The 14588-nt window shown below is 34.5% G+C and overlaps 2 protein-coding genes across 2 annotated transcripts in view; both read right to left on the bottom strand.

Moving 5' to 3' along the window:
- Rim (Rab3 interacting molecule) overlaps positions 1-14588 on the bottom strand; it is a 555972-nt gene that overhangs the window by 469198 nt on the left and 72186 nt on the right. The window lies entirely within an intron of this gene.
- LOC148942471 (uncharacterized) lies at positions 849-13654 on the bottom strand. The gene is made up of 4 exons (XM_089102680.1): positions 13649-13654; positions 8627-8902; positions 5864-6203; positions 849-1081 (listed from the first exon to the last, which is right to left on the bottom strand). The coding sequence occupies exons 1-4, from the start codon at positions 13652-13654 to the stop codon at positions 849-851; spliced, it is 855 nt and encodes a 284-aa protein (XP_088958806.1).

Genomic DNA, 14588 nt, shown 5'->3' with positions numbered 1-14588 from the left:
CTTTTATATTATAAATCTTTTGATTAGTCAAGTATTGTGCAAGTGCTTTTTCTTTGAAATTTCTTTAATGTGATACTACGCTTCTCCCTTCTTTCCTAAGAAAGAGCAATAATTTATCCTTTTGTTTTATGTTTCCGATACTAGCACAAAATTTTCTGACCTGGGATTCAGCTTGGGGTCTGTCAGATTTTGTCCAGGACAGCCACGGAGGAATGTGTTAACTTGTTGGTTTAAATGATCATATGTGATAAAATGCTATTGCTGGAAGCAAAACCATTTTTTTGTCATTAGCTTGAGAAAATGTTTTCCAAAAAATAGTTTTTCAGAGAAAAGTAAAGTCATATTAAAACTTACAGATATTTATATAATAATAGTTGCAGCAGAAGCTGCATACTATAAGTAAAGACTAAAGATACTGCTATAAATAAATAAGTAGATCCTAAAAAATTAGAATGAATAATTTAGTCCAATTTAAAGAAAACAGAGGGTAGGACCTCTTGTACCTTCTATTGTTAGCTGTGTATATTTTATAAAACCAATAACAACACAATAACAAAATAAATATCACAAAGGTAATAAACTTTACGAAAAACAGTGGTGCTATCCCCTCTTCTCAAACTCAAAAAAAAAAAAAAAATCATACTAGTAACCAAGATTGCTGGAAAGAACTAATGAAAGTAGACCGACTGTTTATTATTTAAACTATTAACTCCTAGAAATCTCAAAATTTTGAGGATTTTCAGTTTTAAATTATTATTATTATTTATTTGAAAACCCGCCATAAAAAAAAAAAAAAAAAATGAAAGACCGCGCATTAAAAAAAACTAAACAAACACATATAGAACAAGTCAAACACTTCGATAAATCACTGTGATAGCACCAAAGTCCAAGGATGGATCAGCTTTGAAAGACGCCGAAACTTGCTTTTCTACAGATATAACAAGGTCAGCTAAGCTGAATTTTCTAACAACAACAGAGTTGGGAGTCAATGGGGGGAAACGTAGAGGATTTTTTGCGAAACGAGACAAAACTGAACGAATTTCTGACTTATCTGTCTTAGTAAACATTTTCCGAAGCCGTGCTATGTATAAATAATTTGGTAGAGCAACGGAGTTAAATAGTTTGGAAAGAAGACGGCGGTTGAAACGTAGCTTATTTTTTGCAAGAGAAGCATATGGTAGCCCTACTTGGTGTTTGATGTAAGCCCGAGAGGGGTATCTACTGGCGGTACGTGCTTCCAGTTGATGACTACAACTCCCGACTTTTCAACATTGAATTCAAGACCGAGTTTTGCATACTTAGATTGTAGAGATGTGAAAACGTCGTTAACAAGTGGATAGTGTGACTTAACTTTAAAATGTCGTCTGCAGAATAGACGAAAGACAAATCGAGATCGGGGAGGATGAAAGACGAGGGAGCAGCGGATTGCCCATCGAGAACTCGATTGTTGTAGAGCAAAGGGGAAGAAACAGCACCAAAATTACTTGTTTTTAGGTTCGATTTCAGTCTATTTGTATCATAGACACTCCCATCCCCCTAATGCCTAGATCCTAGCCTAACCCTTCTATTCCAAATCTGCTGATTTTTACATTTCACATTCTCTTTTTTTTTTATTCATTTTTATATCAGCGTAGTTTATTCCTTTTTCCCTTATATATACTATATTAGAAGACTGTATTTTCACAACGTTCGAAAAATTGTATTCAATGGAGTTGAAGGACGGCTTCCAGTTTAAAGACATCCCCCTCTCTATTGCCTTGATAAGTCCCAAGCTTATGCATAAGAGTTGGCTGATTTTGTTGGTAAGCATTATTTTCTGACCTTATTTCTCATCAACAGATGTTTTAAGTAACGCAAATTTAAAAAATAACAACATTATCAAACTTTTGTCTGTAGCTTATGGATTTATTCAAGGTTTTTTTTTTCCAGGAAAAACGAATCACGAACATTAGTACAGTGTTTTTTCAATTTGGTGATATGCTTTTAATATAATTCACCCATTTTCATTTTTAAATTAGATGCTTTTTTCAATAAAATGTCAGACTACAATACTTCAAGCACACCTGTTTTCATAAAAGGAAAGGTGAATGGACCGTTCACAAAAGTTCCAACTTCCATGTTTCATTAAATAACCATATGGAGAACTTAGTTCAGCGAACCCAATTTATGGTATTTATAGGAAAGTATTCGTCTTGACAACCATTTTTAATTATTCTAAAAACTAACGAGTTTGTTATTTAGCTGTCTCATATTTTTTTGAAAACCAATTGGCGAAGCTAGATGAAAAAGAATCAAGTATTTCAAATCCTAAACCTAAATATTAGAAGCTATTTGGACGGGTGTATCTTTTGATCAGGTTGTGGCATAGTATATGAAACTCCTTCCCTCTTTCGCTATTTTAGCACGCTTCTACGTATACATTTTGTACCTATGAGTGCGGAGGTCCTAGGAAAAACAGTGGTCAACAACCAAAATATTGTTTGTATAATTAATTAATACAATTTTTTTAATAACTGCAAGTAAAGAAGTCTCGCCATGCCTCAATTTATTTTTATCATAGTTGCAGCGACAGGTGTAATCTAGTAAAGAGCGAACCACGGCGCATAATATGCCACGGCCCACCTGACAAAAGATATTTTGAAAAAACTAGCTAGTGAGGAAAATTGCCATTTGTAGCCAATTCAGGAATAATAACTATTATAACGATTATTCTTAATTATAAAATGTTATTTCAGATTAACAACAAACGGAATTTGGCAATTTACGGGATTTTCGAGCCCGCGCCAACCTCTGCTGGCAACATTTTAACTGTGACAGTCATTCTAACCCAAGTGGCAGTGACTCTGGCACTGTAACACTGTTTCAAGTTATTTTTGCCAGTCAAGAAGTAGAGAATCCGAAATATTTGAGCGATACAGTTTGTTAATTCTAGTTCTTTTCCACGTGCAACTATTTTTAAGATTAATGTGTTGTATATTTTGTGGGGTGACTTTAAAATAGAATATAATTTTATGAAAAAATAATGGCTTAAGAGGCATCTTCCTCCACTTCACATTAAATTGAAACGCACAAAAAATTGCGAGGGATTCAAATATTTACGAAGACTTTTTCCACAATTAAGTAAAGCCCGGACCTCGAATCATAAGGGTGATTTATGACTGCTTTTGAAGAAAAGCTAAACCAAAAGAATTAACAGATTTGAAATCATTTGTGAAAATGGTAAAAGTTTATCAAAGAAGAAGAAAAAACATTATAAAATCTTGACAGAAGAGCTTTTTAAGTCCTAACATGCCATGGGGTGTCGAATGTCACTCAAAATTTCACTTTTTGTGTTCATATCGTCCACAAAATCTTGGCATGGTTAGTGAAAAACAAGGTGAAGATTCCATTATGACACTAGGCCTCTAGAAAGTCGATATCGAAGTCATTGGGAACCAGCAATGTTGGGTGACTACTACTGGTTTCTTAAGAAAGAAGGTCCTATCTCATATAAAAGAAGAAAGTGGCATCGTTTAATTATATGTGACTAATGCTTAATGGTTGGACCTAGGAGATTCTTCCAGTGTCTATTTGTTCCTGTAGCTATAAGTATTATCTGAGTCACCACTGTCTCCATCAGTCGGTTCTACAGGGGCTTATGCTACCATGGTTGATGCCCTGCGCGCATTTCAGTCATAAAAATGAGTGAATACCATTCTTTTATTAATACCTTCCCAACCTAAGCAAGACTTAGCAGCTTCCTTGTTCATCATGAGCCCTATTCCCTGCCTATGAACCCATCCTTCCTGCCTGAGTGAATAAAAGCTATATCACATAATTTCATGTTTTTCCTTCCTCTGACGCACGAGTTTCTGATACTCCTAAAATCAAGTTCAGAGCGTCTAAATTCTTCAGTCAAATGTCTATGCAATAGTCGTTTTTAACGTTGTAACATTCCAACTTGCAATTTTCATATTCTTGCAATCATGAAATTATCATGAACTCAAGAAAAGCAATGCTCCAAAAACCAATGCAGGACCACTGATGCCAGGTGCCTGACTTTAGATAGCGCACCAAGAGAAGCGAAAATGCGCCATCGGCGCATTTTCGCTATACATTTTTTTGCTGGAGTTCGAAACTCAGGGTAAATTAGATCTTGCAGGGATGAGTGCAAAAAAAAAAAAAAAAAAAAAAAAAAAAAATTCAGAAACAATTTTACCAGATAGCGTGAATTTTGCTTTTCAGAACACTAGAATTCAAAATTGGTAGGATTCAGTCTTCACCGATTCATTTCGGCACCCTATTACGAAATCTTAAACAGTGAAGCATTTTCAACTGATTTCATGCACTTTTGGTCGAAATTTTCTGTTCTCAATCTCTGGCTTGAAAAGAAAAATATTTTCCGTTGTTCTCTGGCATGTCAAAGGATTAAATAAAAAAGGGAATTATAGAAGATCTAAAAAAAAAAATACTTGCCAACATCTTAGGTGGTATTTTACATTACTTTCTGGCTAATATGCTCAATTATTCCCTATCAACAATAGAAATTGTGATTAAAGAAGCAAAAAAAGAAATAGGTATTCAGTATACTGGTCTTGCAATAAAGATAAGTTGTACATAATAGTAGAATGGGGGGTACCAGCCCCATTGCCCACCCCTGCTGCCACCTATAACTTTTTTGCACACCCAAATAAGGGCATAGCCTCCCTAGGGAGAATGATTGCGTAATCGGTCAATGAACTCTTTTTCCAAGGTCGATTTATTTGATGTTTATATGTGTAATAGCTCCGGAACGAAGGTTGCACATGCGCATTGAATTCTAACGGGAACAATGTTATTGATCTAGGACTCGAGGGGGAAGTGAATTTCCGAGAACTTGATTGCGTAAACGATCGTGAATGTCATGGTGTCCAGAAATAGTATTTGTTGTTGTTGCTCGAGCCAAATGTTATGAGTTTCCCGGAAACAGTTAGATCACGTGTTTCCTTCTCAGCCAATCAGCGAGTCGGTTACATCCCCTTTCTCAGCCAATCAGAGGGCTTTTTACATGGTATCCGCGGAGGGAATATGAAGAAAGGATTTTTGCTATAGTTTTATCAGTCTGTGAATAGAATCCACTAAGTTTTCAGTTAGCAGTGTAATAACATGAGTGAACAAGTTGAGTTAGAAATATCCTTTTATTGCAACAGTTCTATTTGTAAAGGACATTTTCATGATTTTGAGTATTCACATGAACCGACTGAATGTTTAGATAGCTTAGAGGTAGAGACAGATGAGAAGAATCTGGAGGAAACGAGAAGAAAAATTATATGTGACATGGAGAGAAATTTATATCGATTGCAAGTAAGCTCAGATAAAAGAAGGATTGATATGATAGAAAAGGAGAATCAAAAGAAGAGACTGGTAAAAGAGGGCTTTCTCTATAGTGTAAAAGACAGCAGCGAAAACCCAAGGAAAAATGTGTATAGTGCAAGATATAACTCGGATTATTATGATGATTATGCTCCAAGAGAAGAGAAAAAGTGGCCCTTTAAGAGACAACATAAGAGGTCATTCTACGAAAAAGATTTTAAACAACGGAAACCATGGTGGAAGTGTTCTCATATACCATTTTACGATAAATCCCATTTTTGATATGCTTGAAAAGTTTTATACCATAATCATACAATAAATTTGTTTCTGCTATTTTTATTTTCTCATACTAGATATGTATAGAATAAGGATACCAGCAGAGACTTCTGTACATGAATAGTTCAGTTTCATTAAATCACTCCAAAGAGTAGGCCTACTATCAGTCCACAGCCAAGTTTTTTTATCAATGATATAAAAAAAAATCATTCTTCTAAATATTTTTATTTAATTGTCAAATCAATATATGTAATACTTTTTAAATGTATGACCTCATCATCCTCCACTATCTCGTCCTCAATGGTAATTTCTTCAATTTGAGGTGACGGTATTGTATGTAGTTGAATGCTATCATCATCATCATTGTATGTTTCGATATTACTCAGAGTGGGCATATTAACATATAGACGATCATCATCTTCGACACACAGTCTCCCTGAGGGTCCCCTCCTCACCAAATCATCTGATGTATAAGATAGTCCAGATGATGTATAATGAACTTCTACCACGTCGTCATCATTATCTGAACTAACAATCTCAGATTTACACAAAAGAAGCTCCTCATTTTCTGTGAGCTCCCACTCGGCCCATACATCCTAAAAAAGGTCGAGAACACTATGGTCAAAAGCTCTTTGGAAAGGTATAGTCTTCATGAATATACTGAGGGGTGTTCTATAAATGTAATAAACAGGGTTACTTATTATTTTTCATTTTATCTATAATTTTGTATGTCTAAAATTCATCAATTAGCCAGATGTGGGTTTTTATATTATTTTTTACATACGGAGCGAGATTTATTGTCATTGATAGAAGCCTGTATGAGATTTAATGTCTGTGATAAAACCAGGAAAAAAACCTTTCCAAGAACTATGTTTTTCAATGAAAAGTAAAGAGCTACGACATTAAATCAAAGAGAGCAGAAATAAAGTTGAATAATTGCTTGACCGTAAATTTTCTTTAAACATACTTCTAATTACTCACGTCTAAACAGGTAAGTATAGACTGTGCCGCCGCTCGGGTGGGGGGGGGGGCATGCCCAGCTGTGTCCTTCTCGGTCGTCTAGGTGCCGTAGTGAGTTGTTTTTAATATGAGTAAATTATTTTTGAAGATTTAAATGAATAAGATTAGTTCAAAAAAGCTTATAAATAAAAATTCTATTAACAGTTAATTTTGTACCGACTACATAAATAATTAAGACCAAGTGTACCATGATGCACCATTGTGGTCTGAGAAATTCAAAAACTCAGAAACTCAATACATAGTTTTCGATAATTTCAAGTCGATTACTATCTAAGAATTTTATTTCTACAACACTTAGACCTTCCTTAGGTTGAATTGCTGTTTTACACCACAAAATGCTAGAAAATACCGCTTTACTTGAGTACATTATACGTTGCGCCTCTTACAATTTGTCCCATTAGCTTGATATGTTATCTCGTGAGAAAAAAAAACTATCAAATAAACACGCAGACTAAACTTGATGAAACTTATATATTTGAAATCAGCATTTAAAGCTGATTCTTTGATGTATCTATTGCTATCAAAATTCCGTTTTCTAGAGTTTCGGATATCATTGAGCTGGCTCGCTCCTTACTTACACTTCGTTACCACGAAATGTTTTATTAATTAAAAAACTTTCCACAGAATAAGTTTTTCAAAGAAAAGTAAAGAGCTACTACATTAAATCAAAGATGAGCAGAAATAAAGTTAAATAATTGTTCAAACGTAAACTTATGTTCAATGCCATACTAGTTAAAGTGACAAAAACTCTTTCCCACAAGAGGACACTTTTCAACTAAAAGTAAAGAGCTACTAAATCAAAGATATGATGAAATAATAACGAATAATTGTTCAAACGTAAACTTATGTTTAGCGATAAACTTATTAGAGTGATATTTTTCCCACAAGAGGACACTTTTCGAGTAAAAGTAAAGAGCTACCAGACTAAACCAAAGATATGATGAAATAATAATGAATAATTGTTCAAACTTAAATTTTCTATATTACGGGAATAGTTTATTTTCGAATCAATATATCTACCACAGGTTCAATACCTGAGTTAAACTAAGAGGTTTCAATTTCAGGAAAAAATTATATTTTGACAACATTTGACAATTTACCAAATTTAAAGTTTTTTTTAGTTTCAAAATGTTTTCTGTCACTCATCATCTTTTAATCATTACCAGACTAAACCAAAGATATGATGAAATAATAACGAATAATTGTTCAAACTTAAATTTTCTATATTACGGGAATAGTTTATTTTCGAACCAATATATCTACCAAAGGTTCAATACCTGAGTTAAACTAAGAGGTTTCAATTTTAGGAAAAAATTACATTTTGACAACATTTGACAATTTACCAAATTTAAAGTTTTGTTTAGTTTCAAAATGTTTTCTGTCACTCATCATCTTTTAATCATTCACAAACAATACTAAAGAAAACCACTTCCCACGGTTTATTGATTTTAAATTATTAAGAAGGCTATTATTTCATTGAAATATACATTTTACATTTTTTAATTTCATGCTTTTGATAAGTATATTGTCCTTTTGGTGTAAATTGCAACTGAAGGCTTATCGCAAAATCACTGTTTCAAGTTTTTTTCATAATTAAAGGATACGAATTAGAACCATGGGAACGTAATTTCGTCGTATTTTGCTTATTTTCGTTGGAAAAAACACTGAAAAAACCATATTAAGAGCTATATTTATGAGTCTTTCACTGAAAATTCCTTTTTCATACCAAGCCCTGACCCCCCTAATTAAAGGATATGAATTAGAACCATGGGGGCGTAATTTCATCGTATTTTGCATTTCCCACAAGAGGAACACTTTTCGAGTAAAAGTAAAGAGCTACCAGACTAAACCAAAGATATGATGAAATAATAACGAATAATTGTTCAAACTTAAATTTTTTTAATATCTCTGAGACAAACTTTTAAAGTGTTGAAAAATAGTGAAAAAGAAAAGACTAAAAAACATTGGAAGAAATAGATTGGTAGGAAAAAATGCTTACATTTGCATAATCCGTCTGGGCTTGGGTGCCTGAAGGACCAGGTAGTGCATGTTGGAGGGTGGAGGGACCGGTAGCGTTACATTCTTGTACAAATTGGACTGCGGCTTGTACAGGCAGCGTCGGTCTTGAATAGTCGATATGAAGGTTGGATTGGCCAATGTATTTGGGGGGCTTCAGCCAGTGACCATACTGCACAACTGTTGCCTTCGCAGGGGGCGCATTATTGGCCCTCGCTTTCTTAGTGGGTGACGGCGACAGACATTCTTCATAATTGGCCTTAAAAAGAAGAGAAAAAAGTTAGTATTGAAATAATTTGCCCCTTTTCACAGAAGGAAAAATGAAGAATTCATACACATTTTCAACTAGCTAGGGGGAAGTGTTTTAAATATGAGCCATTCTGTCGTGAAAACACACAAAAGTTAGAAAAAATGCAAAATGTTCCTTTATTACCTCTGCAATATGGATAAAAATGAAGAATTCAGACACACTTTCATCTAGGTAAAGGGTAAATGTTTTAAATATGAGCCATTCGATCGCAAAAACACACAAAAATTAGAAAATATGCAAAAAGATTATATATGAACTCAGAAAAACGTCTAAAAATCAATAATTTATACAAATTTTAAACTAGATAAGGGTAAGCCTTTAAAATTTGAGCCATTCTGTTGCGAAAAAACACAAAAGTTAGAAAAAAAATAAAAAATATTAATTTATTACCTCTGCAAAACGGCTAAAAATGAAGAATTAATAAACATTTTAAACTAGCTAATGGTAAGTGTTTTAAATATGTGCCATTCTTTTGCGAAAACACACAAAAGTTAGAAAAAAATACAAAATAGTCCTTGATTACCTCTTAAAAACGGATAAAAATGAAGAATTCATACACATTTTCAACTAGCTAAGGGTAAGTGTTTTAAATATGGGCCATTCTGTTGCGAAAACACACAAAAGTTAGAAAAAATACAACCTGACCCCCTAATTGAAGGATATGAATTAGAACCATATGAACGTAATTTCATCGTATTTTGCATTTCCCACAATAGGACAGTTTTCGAGTAAAAGTAAAGAGCTACCAGACTAAACCAAAGATATGATGAAATAATAACGAATAATTGTTAAAACTTAAATTTTCTGTATTACGGGAATAGTTTATTTTCGAACCATTATATCTACCAAAGGTTCAATACCTGAGTTAAACTAAGAGGTTTCAATTTCAGGAAAAATTACATTTTGGCAACATTTGACAATTTACCAAATTTAAAGTTTTGTTTAGTTTCAAAATGTTTTCTGTCACTCATCATCTTTTAATCATTCACAAAAAATACTATAGAAAACCACTTCCCACGGTTTATTGATTTTAAATTATTAAGAAGGCTATTATTTCATTGAAATATAAATTTTACATTTTTAATTTTCATGCTTTAGATAAGTATCTTGTCCTTTTGGTGTAAATTGCAGCTGAAGGCTTATTTCATCATATTTTGCTTATTTTCGTTGGAAAACAAATTAAAAAGACATATTATTGAACTCACATCAAACATTGCCGGGCTTGCATTTGAAGAACCTTCCATTATTTTCTATCTTGTCCTCTATTTCAGCATATACTGACTTTTAAAGCTTTTCAGCACTCTTAAATATACTATCCTAACGGTTATTTATTTACGAAATTGTGCAAACTGTTGATTTAGAACAATAATTACCTTTCTATATATCAATTAACACTCACTAGAATTGCCACTTTTCACTCGCGGAGAATGGTTTCAAAACAATACTTCTTACATCGCATGGACTATTTGTGTCAAACGAGACATCTTCAATGCAGATTAATTAATTGTTACGTTCGATTTTGTTTTGGACACAGGAGAGCATCAATGGGAAGTGAGAATTTCTGTAAAACTATCAAAGATTGATTAGGTGTATGGTGACTAGCTTATCCTACGTACGAGAAAGAAAAGTTCTTAGGTGTGGAGCTCCCCCACCGCCTCAACCATCGCTCTTGAAATCCCTTGAATTAGGTTAGAGACAGACAAAAAGTTAGGTTTATGGTTAGGTTAGATTATGTTAGGTTTATTTAGGTTAGACTAGCTTAGCCTACGTAGCCCCCCCTCCCCCACCGCCTCAACAATCGCGCTTTAAATCCCTGGAATTAGGTTAGAGACAGACAAAAAGTTAGGTGTATGGTTAGGTTAGGTTAGATTATGTTAGGTTAGGTTAATTAACGGCAGCCTCTTTTGTTAAGGTTTTTTATTTTGTTGAGGGAGGCGGGAGCCCCCCCCCTCAACAAAAAGTTAGGTGTATGGTTAGGTTAGGTTAGATTATGTTAGGTTAGGTTAATTTAGGTTAGACTAGCTCCCCCATCCCCGGGGGACCACGGGGACTGAAAGCCTACCACGGGTGGGACCCCCACCACCAAGGTTAGGTTACCTAACATTTCAAGGTGACCCCCCCCCCCACCCCCGGGGGCACGGAGCCGCAAGCCGGACACGGGTCGGACCCTCACCACCAAGGTCAGGTTAGGTTAGATTAGGTTAAGTTACCTAACATTTCTAGGTTAACTTACATCAGGTTAAGTGGCACGCCACTTAACCTGATGTAAGTTAACCTAGAAATGTTAGGTAACTTAACCTAATCTAACCTAACCTGACCTTGGTGGTGAGGGTCCTACCCGTATCAGGCTTTCGGCCCCGTGGCCCCCGGGGTGGGGGGGGGGGGGGTCACCTTGAAATGTTAGGTAACCTAACCTTGGTGGTGGGGGATCCCACCCGTGGTAGGCTTTCAGTCCCCGTGGCCCCCGGGGGTTGGGGGAGCTAGTCTAACCTAAATTAACCTAACCTAACATAAGCTAACCTAACCTAACCATACACCTAACTTTTTGTTGAGGGGGGGCTCCCGCCTCCCTCAACAAAATAAAAAACCTTAACAAAAGAGGCTGCCGTTAATTAACCTAACCTAACATAATCTAACCTAACCTAACCATACACCTAACTTTTTGTCTGTCTCTAACCTAATTCAAGGGAATTCAAGAGCGATGGTTGAGGCGGTGGGGGAGGTGAGGGGGGGGCTACGTAGGCTAAGCTAGTCTAACCTAAATTAACCTAACCTAACATAATCTAACCTAACCTAACCATACACCTAACTTTTTGTCTGTCTCTAACCTAATTCAAGGGATTTCAATAGCGATGGTTAAGGCGGTGGGGGAGCTCCACACCTAAGAACTTTTCTTTCTCGTACGTAGGCTAAGCTAGTCACCATACACCTAATCAATCTTTGATAGTTTTACAGAAATTCTCACTTCCCATTGATGCTCTCCTGTGTCCAAAACAAAATCGAACGTAACAATTAATTAATCTGCATTGAAGATGTCTCGTTTGACACAAATAGTCCATGCGATGTAAGAAGTATTGTTTTGAAACCATTCTCCGCGAGTGAAAAGTGGCAATTCTAGTGAGTGTTAATTGATGTATAGAAAGGTAATTATTGTTCTAAATCAACAGTTTGCACAATTTCGTAAATAAATAACCGTTAGGATAGTATATTTAAGAGTGCTGAAAAGCTTTAAAAGTCAGTATATGTTGAAATAGAGGACAAGATAGAAAATAATGGAAGGTTCTTCAAATGCAAGCCCGGCAATGTTTGATTTGAGTTCAATAATATGTCTTTTCAGTGTGTTTTCCAACGAAAATAAGCAAAATATGATGAAATAAGCCTTCAGCTGCAATTTACACCAAAAGGACAAGATACTTATCTAAAGCATGAAAATTAAAAATGTAAAATGTATATTTCAATGAAATAATAGCCTTCTTAATAATTTAAAATCAATAAACCGTGGGAAGTGGTTTTCTTTAGTATTGCTTGTGAATGATTAAAAGAAGATGAGTGACAGAAAACATTTTGAAACTAAACAAAACTTTAAATTTGGTAAATTGTCAAATGTTGTCAAAATGTAATTTTTTCCTGAAATTGAAACCTCTTAGTTTAACTCAGGTATTGAACCTTTGGTAGATATAATGGTTCGAAAATAAACTATTCCCGTAATACAGAAAATTTAAGTTTGAACAATTATTCGTTATTATTTCATCATATCTCTGGTTTAGTCTGGTAGCTCTTTACTTTTACTCGAAAAGTGTCCTCTTGTGGGAAATGCACAATACGATGAAAATACGTTACCATGGTTCTAATTCATATCCTTCAATTAGGGGGTCAGGTTGTATTTTTTCTAACTTTTGTGTGTTTTCGCAACAGAATGGCCCATATTTAAAACACTTACCCTTAGCTAGTTGAAAATGTGTATGAATTCTTCATTTTTAGACGTTTTTCAGAGGTAATAAAGGAATATTTTTTATTTTTTCTAACTTTTATGTGTTTTCGCAAAAGAATGGCCCATATTTAAAACACTTACCCTTAGCTAGTTGAAAATGTGTATGAATTCTTCATTTTTAGCCGTTTTGCAGAGGTAATAAAGGAATATTTTGTATTTTTTTCTAGCTTTTGTGTGTTTTCGCAACAGAATGGCTCATATTTAAAACACTTACCCTTAGCTAGTTGAAAATGTGTATGAATTCTTCATTTTTAGCCGTTTTGCAGAGGTAATATAGGAATATTTTGTATTTTTTGTAACTTTTGTGTGTTTTCGCAATATAAAGGCTCATATTTAAAACACTTACCCTTAGCTAGTTGAAAATGTGTATGCATTCTTCATTTTTACCCGTATTGCAGAGGTAATAAAGGAATATTTTGTATTTTTTCTAACTTTTGTGTGTTTTCGCGACAGAATGGCTCATATTTAAAACACTTACCCTTAGCTAGTTGAAAATGTGTATGAATTCTTCATTTTTTCTTCTGTGAAAAGGGGCAAATTATTTCAATACTAACTTTTTCTCTTCTTTTTAAGGCCAATTATGAAGAATATCTGTCACCGCCAACCACTAAGAAAGCGAGGGCCAATAATGCGCCCCCTGCGAAGGCAACAGTTGTGCAGTATGGTCACTGGCCGAAGCCCCCAAATACACTGGCCAATCCAACCTTCATATCGACTATTCAAGACCGACGCTGCCTGTACAAGCCGCAGTCCAATTTGTACAAGAATGTAACGCCACCGGTCCCTCCACCCTCCAACATGCACTACCTGGTCCTTCAGACACCCAAGCCCAGACGGATTATGCAAATGTAAGCATTTTTTCCTACCAATCTATTTCTTCCAATGTTTTTTAGTCTTTTCTTTTTCACTATTTTTCAATACTGTAAAAGTTTGTGTCAGAGATATGAAAAAAATTTAAGTTTGGACAATTATTCGTTATTATTTCATCATATCTTTGGTTTAGTCTGGTAGCTCTTTACTTTTACTCGAAAAGTGTTCCTCTTGTGGGAAATGCAAAATACGATGAAATTACGTTCCCATGGTTCTAATTCATATCCTTTAATTAGGGGGGTCAGGGCTTGGTACGAAAAAGGAATTTTCAGTGAAAGACTCATAAATATAGCTCTTAATATGGTTTTTTTAGTGTTTTTTTCCAACGAAAATAAGCAAAATACGACGAAATTACGTTCCCATGGTTCTAATTCGTATCCTTTAATTATGAAAAAACTTGAAACAGTGATTTTGCGATAAGCCTTCAGCTGCAATTTACACCAAAAGGACGAGATACTTATCAAAAGCATGAAATTGAAAAATGTAAAATGTATATTTCAATGAAATAATAGCCTTCTTAATAATTTAAAATCAATAAACCGTGGGAAGTGGTTTTCTTTAGTATTGTTTGTGAATGATTAAAAGATGATGAGTGATAGAAAACATTTTGAAACTAAACAAAACTTTAAATTTGGTAAATCGTCAAATGTTGTCAAAATGTAATTTTTTCCTGAAATTGAAACCTCTTAGTTTAACTCAGGTATTGAACCTTTGGTAGATATATTGGTTCAAAAATAAACTATTCCCGTAATACAGAAAATTTAAGTTTGAACA

This window comes from Artemia sp. Qi Xiang Cuo, chromosome 16 (assembly GCF_049724085.1).
Source record: "Artemia sp. Qi Xiang Cuo chromosome 16, ASM4972408v1, whole genome shotgun sequence".
NCBI classification, from domain to species: Eukaryota; Metazoa; Arthropoda; class Branchiopoda; order Anostraca; family Artemiidae; genus Artemia; species Artemia sp. Qi Xiang Cuo.
This window is presented reverse-complemented; position numbering and strand designations above follow the sequence as displayed.